The sequence below is a fragment of the Abrus precatorius genome, unplaced genomic scaffold (genome assembly GCF_003935025.1).
Source record: "Abrus precatorius isolate BTA unplaced genomic scaffold, Abrus_2018 Scaffold7, whole genome shotgun sequence".
NCBI classification, from domain to species: Eukaryota; Viridiplantae; Streptophyta; class Magnoliopsida; order Fabales; family Fabaceae; genus Abrus; species Abrus precatorius.
In genome coordinates, this window is record NW_020874417.1 from 219,852 (window position 1) to 235,478 (window position 15,627).

Below are 15,627 nucleotides of genomic sequence, written 5' to 3' on the forward strand. Positions count from 1 at the left end.
ATCTTATTTGATGAAACTATAAAGGACTTAAAAGTTGTTATCTGAAGTTCTTTATTGTAAATATGATCATTAATATATTAAAAAAGAATTTATTTCAATCAAATACTTTTTTTTGTTTTTTAAGAGACCCTAACTTTAAATATTGTTGTTTATATACCAGAAATATCTCATCCTTTTCGTTTGATCATTTTCATATACATCATATCTCATTTAAAATTTTTTTACCAACTTAACATCAATCCATTTTACATGTATCAAATTTATCATTTATATTTACGTGACTCTACATATTTATATCAACTTTAATGTTCATACATGTTAAAGTTTGAAATTTTACTGATCAACATTGTCGGGGTATTGATTAAAGAAAAAAAATATTTTTTAATCAAAATAATATTAAATTGCATTAAAAAAGTGTATTTGTTATTTTTTTTAATAAAATTCTATATGTAAATTCTGTAACCACTGTTGTATACTGACACTAATTAACATTTTTTTTTTGTTATAAACATTTCTTTTAAACTTTACAAACATTTGCTACGACATGCATATACCATAGCAGTCTTTACATGCAATATTTGTATGCAGTTTTTAGGTTATGAAAACTAATTATCAAATCATCCTATGTGCATTACTTTTAAACCATGCATTAATCTCATTTAACTACAAGGACTAAACCCCTTAGTTATTTCAATATATTTTGAAGGAAAAAAAAAATCACATTCCCTAATAAAACTAAACATTAACTTTCTTATTTTTAACAACCATCTCAACATTATAACACGAGTTATTTCGGTGAATTTCAGTGGCTTAAAATTTTATATATATATATATATATAATATTTAATTTGATTCTCTATTTTTATTTTCATATAAAACTTAATAAATATGATTATATAATACGAGATATAGTATCAATTTATAGTAATTTAATTAATAAAATATAGTTTTGATTTCTTTAAAAATATATAATTTTTCATTAGATATATATATTTTTATTAATTTTACAAATAAGTCTCTAATTATTTAATGTTTTTTAGTATTTTATTTTTTATGTAATACTCAACTTAATTCATATAATATAACATTGTGTTATATAATATCTACACTTATATATATATATATATATTTATAAATTTTAATTTAAAAAATATTAACTTTATAGCCTAAAATTGTGTTTAAAAATACAAAAGATGTAATGAACAAAAATCAAAACAAGATAATAAATTAATAATATAAAAAATTAGAAGAAAATAAAAAATAAATTTGAAATGAGTAAATTAATTATTGAAAAGATTAAATAAAGAAATTATAAATGTATAAAAGATGAAGATGTTATTTAAGCCTAATAAAATTATCCTTTCCATAAACAGTGAACATTTAATCTGTTGATGACCATTTTGGTGCACAGTACCAGACCAAGGAGGGGTAAAAAAGTGAAATATTTGGTTCGGTTGTGTATCGTGTTGGAGACTTGGAGATTTGAGCTGCACACAGCACAACTGTTGAAGATAACGAAGTGGGCTGTTACTTGCTCCTTCACTTCATAGCCATGGTTGCAGTTTTGAACGACATTCTATTCTCCTCCACCCAAACCCTTCTCCGCCCCTCCCTTCACACTTTCTTATCCTCACCCGCTCCTAAATTTCCTCGCAGTCGCCATAACCGTATTCCCCGTTGCTCCGTCGCCGAGGGCCCCACCGCATCTCCGCCCAAAACCCGAGACTCCGCCCCCCTCGACTGCGTCATCGTCGGCGGCGGCATCAGCGGCCTCTGCATCGCCCAGGCTCTCTCCACTAAACCCGCCAATGCCGCCCCAAACGTCGTCGTCACAGAGGCCCGAGACCGTGTCGGCGGCAACATCACCACTCTCGAAAGGGATGGCTACCTTTGGGAAGAAGGCCCTAACAGCTTTCAGCCCTCTGATCCGATGCTCACCATGGTGGTATGTGGTGTTCTCCCTTCTCTTTAGGGCTAACCCTCCCGCAATTTGGTAACGTTTGTTGTGGCATTTTGGTGCAATTCGATGTTCCTGATTGAATCGTTGGTGATGGAATTTCGCTTGTTGCGTTTTGCAGGTGGACAGTGGTTTGAAGGACGAGCTTGTTCTGGGTGACCCCGACGCGCCTCGATTTGTACTGTGGAATGGAAAGTTGAGGCCCGTGCCGGCGAAGCCAACGGATTTGCCTTTCTTTGACTTAATGAGTCTCGGTGGTAAGCTCAGGGCTGGTTTTGGTGCACTTGGAATTCGGCCTCCTCCTCCAGTGTGTGCTCTTTCTTTTCTTCAATTATGTTTGTGTCAAATGCAGTGTCCGGAAGGATGAAGCACACGCGTTCTTGATTTGATTTTCTCATGTAGTATAATGTTGACGAAGGTGACAGGGTCATGAGGAATCGGTTGAGGATTTCGTGCGGCGGAATCTCGGTGATGAGGTTTTTGAACGATTGATAGAGCCTTTTTGTTCAGGTGAGAGACTGATTGCGTTTAATCATTATCATGGACTTGTTTTTCTCTCTCTCTTATTTGTTAATTTTGTTAACATTTTAAGTTTTAACCAGCATTATATTATTATGTACTGATATAGTTTTCTGTATTCTTTTGGACCCAGTGATACTCAGTTCTTGGCCAATAAAATGTAATCCATCATGATAACTGACTAATAGCATAATAGAATAGAATGAGAAGTTTATAGACACCCGAAAGAATGCTTCAAATTCATTGTCTAACCTGTCTATTGAAAAATCTAGGATAGAAAAATTGGGAAAAAATTTTCCTAATTTTTGGCCATATTTCAATATTCTTATGGCACTTGAAATATTATTGGCCACTTTTTGGTGCTGTTCAGTATCTTTCTGATTATTATGTAATATGTAGTGATCCTTTAATCCACCATATGAAACTGAATTGATTGAATACTTGCTTTTCTTATTTTGGGGTTCGTTGGGGTCGGGAATAACTTGTCAAGAAGCAAGTCCAATATGTTCTAATTGGTTCATAATGATTCTTACCCTGTGGGGGTCTCGACATATTAGAACACTTGATTTACCACATTTTCAACAAAAGCCCTGCTTTTCTTTCTTCCCTATTATAAATGTTATTGAAGTATATGTACAAATAAACAAATCGATAAGAACTTACTGCAAATCATATATAAGTCAGCTACGATGTCCCATACAAGAACCGAGTGTGTCTTATTCTTTCTTCTTTACCTAATTAGCGATGAGCTTACTTCATCTAGCTTTTCTCTCTCATTATGAATTTTCTGTTGTTTTTTTAAGCAGTCTTTTGTTGAAATTCCTGTTACTTACCTGAATTTTGTTATATACAGGTGTCTATGCAGGCGATCCTTCAAAATTAAGCATGAAAGCAGCATTTGGGAAAGTTTGGAGGCTGGAACAAAATGGTGGCAGCATTATTGGTGGCACTTTCAAAGCATTACAAGAGAGAAATGGAGCTTCAAAACCGCCTCGAGACCCGTAATAATATATTTGCTTTGGAGTTTCTAGATTTCCCCCCCAATAATTTATGGATTGCTTCACTAACTCAATCTATTTAAATAATAACTTAGGCGTCTTCCAAAACCAAAGGGTCAAACTGTTGGATCTTTCCGAAAGGGACTTACCATGTTGCCAGATGCAATTTCTGCAAGGTACTAAATGTTGCCTTATACCAACCTCTACTTATTTACCACTATTCTCTGGATTGATGATCCTGGCAAATTGTGATCCTATTGACAGATTAGGCAACAAAGTAAAGTTATCTTGGAAGCTTTTAAGTATTAGTAAACAAGATAGTGGAGAGTACAGTCTGACATATGAAACACCAGAAGGAGTGGTTTCTTTGCAGTGCAAAACTGCTGTCCTGACCATTCCCTCATATGTTGCTAGTACATTGCTGCGTCCTCTGTCTGTAAGTTTCTTCCTCAAAAGAGGATTATATCATTTATTTATGTGAATTCATTGCTGTTTTATCTGTGGAATCTTTGTTCTTGGCCCATATGACTTGTTGGAATTGTGTGTGTGTGTGAAAGTGTGCGTATTTTGGTACTTAATTGTTGGTCTTTAGTTTTCTTTGCTTGCATGTTTGAGTGTGTGTTGTGTGAGTTCATTCATATGTGTATATTCGTTTTAGGGTATGTTATACTGGTTTCTAAAACAGGGGTTTCAGGTCATCACAACCCTCGTGACCGGCTTTTGCCAGAGTCTAATAACAAAAATGCATGCAACAAATAAATTGTTTGACGAATGGCCAAATTTGGCATGATAGCCCCCAATGTAAGCATTAAGTGCAGTTATTCCTGATAAGATTTTAATATATCTTGCAGGCAACCGCTGCAGATTCACTTTCAAAGTTTTATTACCCTCCTGTTGCTGCAGTTTCCATATCCTATCCAAAAGAAGCTATTAGATCAGAATGCTTGATAGATGGCGAGTTGAAAGGGTTTGGACAATTGCATCCACGCACCCAAGGAGTGGAAACATTAGGTCAGTATTGATTTTATAGAGCAAAAGTGGAGGCTTTCAGCACTTTAAGTTACCGTGTGTTTAATTACTTCCATCCAAGTTTTAACCAGGTAGTGGGGACTTTGGAGGGCATTCTAGTGTTTTGACAGGTTTGATAATGAGAACTATTTGTGGGTTTGTTAGGAACTATATACAGCTCTTCACTTTTCCCCAACCGAGCACCACCTGGAAGGGTTTTACTCTTGAATTACATTGGAGGGGCTACTAATCCTGGAATTGTATCAAAGGTACGAAATTTATATGAAATTTGATCTGTTAACATAGATGCAATTATGTGCGACATTCTGCTTCTATGGGGTCAAATAGGGTGAGCATGGCCTAGTTCTTCTGGGAAACAAAAAGATGGGTGTCAAAAACTATTGATCATTTTCACTAGTGGCTTGTTTGGCTGTTTGAAACGACTCTGCTCCAATGGCCTTGTTTCAAATGTTTTAGAATTTTCTATATAAATAATAAAATGTTGAGATTTTTTTTTTCTACGGAGAGCATTTGATATACTAGTCAGAGAAGTAGTTCACTCTAGAGAAGTATTATAGGTTTATTGTTCTAGTCAGAGGAGTACTTTGGCTTAGAGTACTTTAGGCCTCTTAATCTACATCATGTCTTGATGATTGGTGGTGCTGGGTTTCAGGCATCATCTCTGTTATTTTATTTTTTTTGCTTTACATGCTTGGATCTGTTCCTGTTATATATTTTACATATCTGAATTAATTTTTTTGTTATATATGGAAACAAGTGTCATATCTCTTTCTGTATAATCAGATTTGTTTCCTTCATTTTTTATTTACTCCTAATTGTCTTGTTGAATGGCAGACGGATGGTGAACTTGTTGAAGCAGTTGATCGAGATTTGAGGAAAATCCTTATAAAACCAAATGCCCTGGATCCATATGTATTGGGGGTGAGACTGTGGCCTCAAGCTATTCCACAGTTCTTAATTGGGCATCTTGATCTACTAGATGTTGCTAAAGCTTCTCTCAAAAATACTGGGTTTGAGGGGTTGTTCCTTGGGGGTAACTACGTGGCTGGTGTTGCCCTGGGACGATGTGTTGAAGGAGCCTATGAGGTAGCTGCTGAAGTAAATGATTTTCTCGCAAAGAGAATGTACAAATAGTGGCAATTTCTATCTTCGGGAATGGATGGGACTCTCGTGTTTCATTGAATTGTAATAACAGTTTCTCAATTTTCGTTTGTCAGGCTTTTGGTGGCTTCTATTGCAGATAATGTAAAATCCCCTCTATGTTTAATTCATTATCTACTTCACATTTATTTAGCAAGGTAGCTATCACTTTGCCACTCCATTCTTCTTTAATATAATAGGGTTGGTAGATTTTGAGCTGTTACTATATATGTAAATCCAGGCAATGTTCTGTAACAATTGCATGAGTTATATAATAACAAGGCTTGTGTATTTTGAAGGTGTATATTTTGTTTGGGAAGTAGTTTTCTGGTTCATTTTGCAGTTAAACACCATGGTTTCCCACTATGGGTTACAATACTGAAATTAATTAAAATTGAGATGCCAAGTTGCTTCTATTCTGGCCCCAAGGGTAATGAGTGGTAATTTACTGATATTGTGGAGGAGAGGGGAGTTAAACAGGATGTATGGCTGAATTTGGAGTGATGTAGTTATACAAGTGATAATTGTTAGGTGACGTACATTTATAGCTAAGCCGCATTGCTTATGTTTTGGAGAGCAAAATGTTTGAGCTCCGTATCTGTAGATACTCGATGAAGAATTTCAACACGGCAACTTATGGTTGGATCCTTAAGCCAAACAATAATATTAATAAGCAATGATAGAGAATTAGAATCTACTAAAAGAGGGTAAATAAAGCCCTGCTGTCAGTGTTGGACTATTGGACCTACCGTGGGGACATCCTTACATGGGAGATTTCAAAAGTTATGGTATAAAGTTTGACCAATGAATGAAACTCATTATTTCTAAAGGACGGACAATGATGACGGAGAAGCGAAGCAATGAAAAACAAACAAAGTGATAGGAGAACAGGAACGACAAAGAAAATGGAGGATTTGGTCTTGACATAGCAAGACACATCTACTATGGCTATTTAAGAAAAAGCGGACGTGGGTTACACCCTGCCTTTCTAATTCAACACAAAAACTCTATTGGAGACCAAATGACAGATTTATGGCTAATCGAAGCAACCTTATGGTTGGGATGGTGGGGAACATTTTACCTTTTTTCTTTTCCCCTCCTTTGAATTTTTTGTCAAATATTCCTCTTTAGCTAGCATTCGCCATATCTTTAGATCCAAGTAATTATGTTCTTGTTCCCTCTTCAGCTTGCTAATCAGCCTTAAAGATAATTCAACATGTGACGCCGGTGAGGAAATTTGCGTTGGACACGTGAGGGAGTGAGAATACCAGATGTTGAATCTTACGTGAGACTCATGAAGAAGCCAATAATGTGTTATGTATCTGTACTGTCATCTCTGTTTAGTCCTTTTGCTTCGAGAGACATGGTTAGATACCCACAGTTTAGTACTCCATTCCATTATTCTTTTTCTCATTTCAAAATTATCCATAATTTATAGCTGTACACAATAATTAAGAAAGTGGTTAATATTATCAATTGAAGAAAAATACAAGTTCATTTAATTATACTATCTCCTCATTCTATTCATCTTATTTTATTTTATTGACTTGTGGATTCTTTTTTTAAAAGTCTTATTTAAGTTGAAATATATAACTTGATTTTAATTTTTGAGATATGTTTATTTTATTTTATTTTTATATTGTTTATAAGCATCTGTTAAAAATTGTATCTAAATTAGGTGATCTCTATTTTTTCTATATTTTGATATATTAATTTTAAATTATAAATCTAACATGGATATGAGCCCCCAATTAATGTCAATTACAAATTTACATTTATCGCGGTGTATAAAATTAATTTTACCTTAACCTAAATGGACTCTACCAAAAGGGGTAAAAACAAGATGAAAAGGGAGAATTAATATTAATTTTTGAAATAACACGATTTAAAATAAACTAAAAGTTGAAGGAATAACTAATATATATATATATTCCAACATGTGTTTGACATTGAACAGAACCTAACCTTTTTCTTTTTTTAATTTATTTCTTTATTTTGTTTATGGCATCAAATCGAGTTGATTGCCTGTCCCCCGGACCCGATCTCGTGTACTATCATTTTACCATTAAAAAAACCATTAATAGAATCAAACTTGTCACGTAGTTCACGTTGCATTATATATAACCTTTTGTTCTTAGTTTATTTATTATCATTAAATTCCTTTAGACATTCATTACCCTAAAAACTAGTCATGCACAACACTAACAAAAAGCAAAATGAAACCAAATCAAGAAAGAAATAAATGCACGCAACAACTCTTCACAAATGGTGGTGAACTTTGTCTAGTGCAGTTAATTCTTGAAAAGGAATGAGAGAACACTTGTAAAAATTCTGTTCTCATATTTTAAAGGTTTTTCTGCTCTTCACACATCAATATGCTTTCTTAGGTACGTAGCAGTATTTGTAGCCTCACTTGCAGCACCAGTACCATTTGGTCTTAGCAACCAAGATGTCCCTCACAAGCGACACCTTCATTATATCCATTGAACATTGATTACATGGATATTACATGTTTTTATATAATATTTCAGATATCAATGTCCTTGTCCACCCTAATTTTTTTCGTACATAATATTTTTTAAACAAAACTCTCATTTTAGTCTTTAAGAAAGTTTGAGTCTAGCATTTTAGTCCCTAAGACATTTAAAATATCACGTTAGTTTACAATTTCTTTCTCCATCATGCATTTTAGTCCCTGACACCAGACTCTGTTAAGAAACTGTTACATAAGGCTGAGCTGGCACGTTAAGTGCTACGTCAGAATCCCACTTAGCAGCAACAACGTCATTTTTGGAATCAAACGTGGCACAAATACTTGCGAAACGTTGGCATTGTCATTGAAACTTCTTTTGCCCAAATTGAATCACATATTTTTCCATTGTTGTTGAAGAACCCTACCCTAAGTCCACGCAAAATCTCGCCCAAATTCTTGTTCGTAGTTGTATTTGGAGGTGAAATATTTAAAGATTGAAGTTTGTTGTAGTGGAAGAAGGGCCAACAGATGAAAAATTCGGTAAATTTTTTTTTTCTTAATTCATTGAGTCATTTTTTTGGTTTGGGGACGAAGAACCCTAACTGTTCAATGTTTTGAGGACGACGAACCCTAAGTATTTAATGTTTTAGGAACGACAAATCCTAACTGTTGAAAAATACTTTTTCTTTCTCCTTAATCAGTGTGAATGTGATTATTGAAAAATACTTTTTGTTTGTTATCGAGAAAACAAGGGATGGTAGGAAGTGGTCCCATTATGTTTCCTACGAATTTTTAGTTTTTAAAATTAAAGAAGATAATGTTAATGAAAGTGGTCTTTTTCTGCATGGTTTAACCTATTTTTTCATGTGCGTGCATGACTTTCATTGTTTATTCAGTAAATTAGTTTAAAATTACAAAAGATTGCTGACTTTTTTATAGTTATTTTTCTATAAATACAGACAATTAAGTTTTACATTCACCACAGAGAAATTTTTTTTGAAGAAAATAGAATTAAGGAGTACAAGTGGGATAGAATTGAGATTTGGACTGATGTTGATGAAGATATGGTAGATATATTTAGCTTCCTAAACTTTGCCAAGGCAATGAGGTATTTCAGTAACATAAAAAATATATTCTAATCTGACCCTAATAAAAAGTTTGATGAAGGTTTGAAATTATTAAAATATAATGCTCATGTGTTGAAAATGATGGTTGTTGCTAAGAGGAATAGAAGGAAGATGCATGTCTATTATAAGCATGAGATTGGTATCCACAATTACTTGAAGACAATGAAATTCTAATGTTGGAAGGCTATGAAATTGATATTGCAGCAATGGAATAAGAAATTCAAGTTGAACAACCAGCAATAGAAAAAGATATTGAAGTTGAACAACTAGCAATGGAAGAAGTACAAGTTGAAGATGTAACAGCTAAAGAATTAGAAGTTGAAGATATAACAGCAGTCCACAAAGTACAAATTGAAGTTGATAAGAAACAGCAAAAAAAAAGGCAAAGGGAAAGCATACAAGAAAGGGAAAAGGAAAAGGTGACTCTAGTAAATCAGCTAAAAAAATAAGAAGAAGAAGTCTGTGAATTGAAACCATGAAAGACAACCTTCAATCTGCTACATCAGAGAAAAAATAGGAAAAAAAAGCATGGGAAAAGAGAAAGGAAAAGGGAAAGAGGCAAAAAAAAAATGAAGGAAAAGGTAAAGAAAAAATGACCTATATTAATGAAGAAGATTATTTACATAAGGAACTTTCTGAAAATGGTATAAAAGATGTAGAAGAGGTGGGTCATAGGAAATCATACTACTGTGAAGAAAAAGAAAAGTATTCTGAAAATTCATGGAGGTCTAAAGAATTAAGAACTCCAGCAAACTCAGATGATGAAGATAGTAACAAACAAGTTTTTTTCAAATTTAATGAATCTGCAAAATTTGGAAATGTTAACTTAGAGCTGGGAATATAGTTTGAAAGTTTACAATCTTTCAACAAAGGTGTTAAGGATTATACAATTCAGATGGGAAGAGAAATAAGGTGGGTAAAAAATGATAAAGTGAGAGCAAGAGCTAAGTGTAAGCATGAAAACTACAAGTGAAAAATATATTGTGTAAAAGACAATGTCACACATACCTTCCAGATCAAGACTTTTCTCAATGAGCACAGCTATGGTAGGATTTTTAAAAATAAACAAACAACACAAGATTGAGTTGTATGTAATCTTTGGAATGTATTCACTGCAGAGAGCACTACCAACCAACATTAGTTTGAAATGCTTTTAACTTTCTTGGTATATCACACATTTGGTTTGTTTGCAGTACTTTTTGGTATGCTTTCATTCTTCTTTTTATTAATTTTTTCACTAAAATATAAGTAAAATGTAGGTCAACAATGATTACAAAAACATCCTTTATTAACATTAAAACAAAATTTTATCATTATCTTACAACAAAGTACATGACAATAAACATCAAAATACAAACAATCTGTACAAATAACTTTAATTTCTTAATTTCAGCTTCTAGATATATTATTTTGGTAGCCAAATTCTTCATTCATTCTTCATTCACAACTGCACCACTTGTAAGAGGAGATATTACTTGAGAGGTTGGATAATTAGCAACATTATAACTATCCTTCATGCTATTTTTGTTATCAGCCCATGCAAAATAATTGCAATGTTTACCAACCTATATCATGTGTAAGAAGTAATTTAATTTATTAGAAACGTCAATTGAACACAACACTAAATTAACTTTGTTTACTATATATTTGGAACATTCAAAGAACAATCTTCCAAGATTAGCTTCTGTTTGTAAAATTCTATTAGCTGCTTTCAACCCACAATGACAAATCTTGTCATTTCGTCTCTTATTTTGTTTTGATGATGACCTTGAAGCAGAACTCATCAGAAAGCTTCTATTACTATTACTAACCATATAAAGTGTTGGAAACTCAAATTGTGCAAAGAAGGAAGGAACCTAATAATAGAAGCAAGATACCCCAATAATAGAAGAATGGAAGAAACTCAAGTAACCCAATTGCAACCATGAACCATAACCCTAATAGTGGAAGAAGAAGACCAGAGATGCAACATATATGCTGATATGTTTGATTAAATTTGGGCCAAAGAGGTTCAATGAAAACGACATCATTTTGCAATTATTTGTGTCATGTTTGATTCCAAAAACGACGTCGTTGCTGCCAAGTGGGACTAAAATACATGACGGAAAAAGAAATTGCAAGCTAATATGATATTTTAAATGTCTCAGGAACTAAAATGTTAGACTCAAACTCTCTCAGGGACTAAAATAAAGGTTTAGTCTATTTTTTAACGTGTTTAAAGCACATAATAAAAATTTATATGTAGTAAATTTTTATAAGATTTTTAAAAATATCATGAATATTAATAATATAAAACACTACAAATTTAAATAAAATTTATTATTTATTGGATTTTTTTATTGTAAGACATAGAAAAACCGATTTTCTAATATCTAGGTTCATTCCATCTTCCTCATTCCTCGAAACAGACACTGTATATTACTGGCCACACGCTTTGTCTAACTACTGTCTCCAGTGTAATTGCCAACACCATCTTCAAATTCCACTAATTGAAGTGTTTAACCATAAAAATCTTGAACTCAAGTTCCATGCACCATAAACGTGTGATTTCATTTAAATAATCTCAACTAATCTAAATCTATGAAGCCTGAATTGAATCTTCCAAAAAAAAAAACAGGTTGACATAATATAAATACTAGGTTGATTTTTACTTATTGACACGTGTAGTTGTCGGCTACCATGACAACATTTTAGGTCTACCAATTGCATGGGAGGAAGAAAAAGAGGAAAGGTGGCCAATGGCGGGTGGCGCAGCTGCTGAAAAAGTCTTCTTCATAGCACTGTTCATGTTCTCTCTTTCATTCTTTCCTTATTTAAGGCCTTTAAGGTGGCGGCTTGGTCTGTGATCTAGCTAGTTCCCTCCACAATGGGCAAAGCATCTAGTTCTTCCTCCTCTTCTATCACCAGCAACAGAAACCCTTCTAATTCTACTGCATCCTCTCTCACACAGCAAAATTCTGAAGAACTTCGCACAGATCTTAGGCTTGGACTAGGCATTTCCACCACTCAACATGTTGGTTCTTCTATTTCAAGGTTTGTGTATATGAAAAACATGACTAGCATTACAAAATCATGATCATTAAACTACTTCTGTTTATGCCATAATAATGGGTTGATTTGTAGCGAACTAAATAATTGTTCATACAAATATTTGTGTCATTTTCATATATTAGGAGGCACTGGCAACCAATACAGCCACATGTGAGTAGTTTACAAAGTGGTGAAGTAAATGATTGCAGCGATCATACCAGCTTCTTTGTGAAGGTGTACATGGAAGGAATTCCGATTGGTAGAAAACTCAACTTGTTAGCTCATGATGGGTACCACGAGTTAGTGAAGACGCTTGAACAAATGTTTGACACTACCGTCCTCTGTAAAGTCTATTGCTATGCCCTCATGGTTATATATTCTTTGTATAGTTTTTGTTTGTTTCCTAGTTGGTAAAATAACAAGGGAATGTGGGTGTTTCCAACAGGGGGGAGTGAGATGGATGGTGTGCAATCAGAGAGGTGCCATGTTCTAACTTATGAAGATGGAGAAGGAGATTTGATTATGGTTGGGGATGTTCCTTGGGAGTAAGTTAACTTTGGCTTTTTCTCACAAACGCTTCCATTTTAATTTTAGCATTAATGTACTTGCTTTTTTTTTTTTTTGGTCATGTAGGATATTCTTATCATCTGTAAAGAGGTTGAAGATCACAAGGGTTGATGCATTAGGGGGTTAAATGCATATACGATCAACTTTCGTGCTATAGAGTGAGACTCAAATATAAGTGATCACTGATCCCTCATGTGATGCTATTAGAGTAGGTCTGGAGATATTGGCAAGGGATGGAGATCATAAGGACCAGCAAAATCAAAGGAAAGAAAATGAGGGGTTAAGTAATGATTTTTTGCCCCTTTATTTTTGCATATTTAAAACTTCCAATCTAGGAGAGCTTTGAAATAAGAGTGCATAAAGAAGTGTTTTGAAGGTTCGCATAAGAATTGCAATTTTTTTTTCATCCTTTTGTAAAATAACTGAAAATGAAGAAAACGAAAAAAAAAAAAAACTTTTTTGTCGACACCTCTACTGGCTTTACATTCTTTCAAGTTTCTAGAAGTCAACTTTTAGCTTCTCTCATTGCCGACATAATTTCCCCGTTTGTTAAGACCCAGTTCCTCCGCATTCTCACAAAGAAAAGCAACAAGCCGAAGGAAAATTACACAAAAATATATGAAGACATGAAGAAGGTTGAAACCGATGGTGTGGGAGGAATAAGGAACAACGAAGGGACAGACATCATAGAATGTCGAGTACAATTGAATTATGTTATTTATATACACTTGCTGTTTAGTTTCAAATTTCAATCACATAATGCTTGATTTTGATTTTGATTAGTATATTTACTGTGTCCCAGCTGAAAACAAATCAGGTCTAAAAGTTTGTACAATTCAAATTTCAGAATGAATTTGATTTGAATGAATATCCAATCATTTAATAAATTCTGCAAAGACTGTTAATGTGTGCAAAATTCTCTTTGTTCGGATAAAGACCCATGTAGATGTCTTTTTTTTTATGTCAAGGACCCATGTAGATTGATAATAGAAAGGCTCCACCCTATGCCCACTATGGTTTAAGTTGACCCAAATTATTCTAAAATTTAAATATTAATGGCCCACATCAAGGTAGAACACAACCAATAAAAAGGTGAACTCTTGTGCAAAATAAAAATTTAAGAAAAGAAAAATATATTTAGTGGAATGGTTGTGACATCATCCCTGTCGTTTCTCATTGTTATCTTTCTTATTTTTTGTCATCTTGTGGTTTACCGTTTTAGTCTTTCGGCAATACCAACAGTAACGCTATCACATGTCAACAGCATCATATCATAAAACTTCGTATTCATCACCCTTTAAAAATAACCCACAAACGGAAAATGTCATGAACTAGGAATATACTTTTCAGTACATTGTTGAATCTTTGCTAATAAAATAAAATAGAAAAAAATACGCTAAAATAAAAAATACGAGAGTTTAAAAGGATTTTTGATGAGCACAATCCAAATTAGATCCTGTATCTACGTTAAACAGAGTTGCATATCTTTGAAAGTACCCAATCCGATCATTAACCCTTGCATCATTAGGAATGCCACATTCGAGTCCACCATTGATAATGTTAGTGACAAGACCATACCCCGCTGTTCGATTAGCTGCCACGTCAGCTTTTGTTGGCACATATTTTCCAATCATAACACTGTGGCAAGAAGGTTTTGGCTTTTGCTCTGTCATCCAAAACCAGAGAGATGTTTTAAAGGCAATCACTGAATTGTTTGACACAATCTCTGGGTTTCTCAATCCATCAAATCCTAAGGCCTTCCCTGCTGGCCCATAGTTGTAGTTCCTGCACAAAAATTCCATTTCAATAATAAAAAACACCCAGTTAACATTGCCCATCAAAATCTTGACCAAATATAAACTTACAGCTCAAAAAGTCAAACAAATTAGCAAAAATTAATAATAAGGAAAGACTCTTGTTAATTACTATCCTTAAGATATTAATTAAAAAATTAACAATTTTATTAATTTCTACCTTCAAGATTGAGTTTAAACATCTAATAGTAAGTTTTTTTGTTAAAAAAGGTATTTATCTTTAATGTAATAAATATTTTGCTTTTTAATAAAATTTTATTGTTTTAAAAGTTTAAATTCAATCTAAAAAGTTGAGGTCCATAAAACTAAAAAAAGTAATACTAAATAACATATTTTTATTAAAACCCACGTTGAAGAGTATTAAAAATCTTGATAATTATTAATTGTGGTATCTTAAAAAATACAATAGTTAAATATTAATAAAAAAAGATATGATGTTGATTAGCATATGACATGAGTTAATGACAATAATGATATGTGTATACCAAGAAAGTTGAATTGGTCCTCTGCCTTGGTAGGTTTTTCCTGGATAACAGGGATATTGTTTGTTGGTGGAATCACAATAGTCACTTTGAGGACTAACTTCTTCCTTGAAGCACAATCCCCAAGCATAAGGTCCATCAGGTGCAGTAGCCCACCCACCTGTGGTTTCATGTGAAATCTGAGCAAGAAATGCGGCAATCTCACGCTTCCGCGTCGTTACACTTCCGCTGCTACCAAATCCAGGGAAGCATTTTGATGCGATTATGAATGAGTCATAGGTGTAGAAGTTTTTGGCAGGGCATGCAGTGTCATCTTTGTGTAGGAAAATGGAATCAAAAAGCTGTTTGCTAATCAGAGATGAGACGGGTATGATGGATGAGCTACGAGCTTTAGCTCCCAAAGATGTGGAAGAAAGCAGAATAGTACAACAAAATAAGAAGCTAGAGAGAAAGACACCAATAGAAGGGAAAGAGAATGCCATTTGCCACAC

At 33.7% G+C, this 15,627-nt stretch overlaps 3 protein-coding genes across 4 annotated transcripts; 2 read left to right on the forward strand and 1 right to left on the reverse strand.

Moving 5' to 3' along the window:
* The first annotated feature begins 1,407 nt into the window (after positions 1-1,407).
* Positions 1,408-5,984, forward strand: LOC113872076 (protoporphyrinogen oxidase 1, chloroplastic). Of its 2 annotated transcripts, none has more exons than XM_027509319.1 (9): positions 1,408-1,945; positions 2,079-2,264; positions 2,383-2,467; positions 3,330-3,477; positions 3,570-3,650; positions 3,739-3,910; positions 4,326-4,485; positions 4,648-4,751; positions 5,338-5,984. In XM_027509319.1, the coding sequence occupies exons 1-9, from the start codon at positions 1,553-1,555 to the stop codon at positions 5,635-5,637; spliced, it is 1,629 nt and encodes a 542-aa protein (XP_027365120.1). In that variant the 5' UTR covers positions 1,408-1,552; the 3' UTR covers positions 5,638-5,984. The 2 variants fall into 2 exon arrangements, with proteins under 2 accessions (XP_027365120.1, XP_027365121.1); XM_027509320.1 differs by having other exon boundaries at positions 1,446-1,945; positions 4,575-4,751; positions 5,338-5,931.
* A 5,916-nt stretch (positions 5,985-11,900) lies between these two features.
* On the forward strand, positions 11,901-13,654 carry LOC113872932 (auxin-responsive protein IAA30-like). The gene is made up of 4 exons (XM_027510835.1): positions 11,901-12,276; positions 12,417-12,616; positions 12,719-12,818; positions 12,907-13,654. Exons 1-4 carry the CDS (start codon positions 12,110-12,112, stop codon positions 12,965-12,967), a joined length of 528 nt encoding a protein of 175 aa, XP_027366636.1. The 5' UTR covers positions 11,901-12,109; the 3' UTR covers positions 12,968-13,654.
* Positions 13,655-14,258: 604 nt separating this feature from the next.
* LOC113872483 (chitinase 10) lies at positions 14,259-15,627 on the reverse strand. Its single transcript, XM_027510071.1, has 2 exons — positions 15,140-15,627; positions 14,259-14,625 (listed from the first exon to the last, which is right to left on the reverse strand). The coding sequence occupies exons 1-2, from the start codon at positions 15,616-15,618 to the stop codon at positions 14,259-14,261; spliced, it is 846 nt and encodes a 281-aa protein (XP_027365872.1). The 5' UTR covers positions 15,619-15,627.

What these genes read in the sequence shown, in the direction of transcription:
- LOC113872483 (XM_027510071.1), bottom strand. Translation starts at nt 15,618, where the DNA reads ATGGCATTCTCTTTCCCTTCTATTGGTGTCTTTCTCTCTAGCTTCTTA. An exon ending in GGACCAATTCAACTTTCTTG is followed by an intron (nt 14,626 to 15,139) that starts GTATACACATAT and finishes ATTTTTGTGCAG; the next exon opens with GAACTACAACTATGGGCCAG.
- LOC113872076 (XM_027509319.1), top strand. Translation starts at nt 1,553, where the DNA reads ATGGTTGCAGTTTTGAACGACATTCTATTCTCCTCCACCCAAACCCTT. An exon ending in GAATTCGGCCTCCTCCTCCA is followed by an intron (nt 2,265 to 2,382) that starts GTGTGTGCTCTT and finishes CGAAGGTGACAG; the next exon opens with GGTCATGAGGAATCGGTTGA. An exon ending in GATAGAGCCTTTTTGTTCAG is followed by an intron (nt 2,468 to 3,329) that starts GTGAGAGACTGA and finishes TGTTATATACAG; the next exon opens with GTGTCTATGCAGGCGATCCT.
- LOC113872932 (XM_027510835.1), top strand. Translation starts at nt 12,110, where the DNA reads ATGGGCAAAGCATCTAGTTCTTCCTCCTCTTCTATCACCAGCAACAGA. An exon ending in GTTGGTTCTTCTATTTCAAG is followed by an intron (nt 12,277 to 12,416) that starts GTTTGTGTATAT and finishes TTCATATATTAG; the next exon opens with GAGGCACTGGCAACCAATAC. An exon ending in GTTTGACACTACCGTCCTCT is followed by an intron (nt 12,617 to 12,718) that starts GTAAAGTCTATT and finishes TGTTTCCAACAG; the next exon opens with GGGGGAGTGAGATGGATGGT.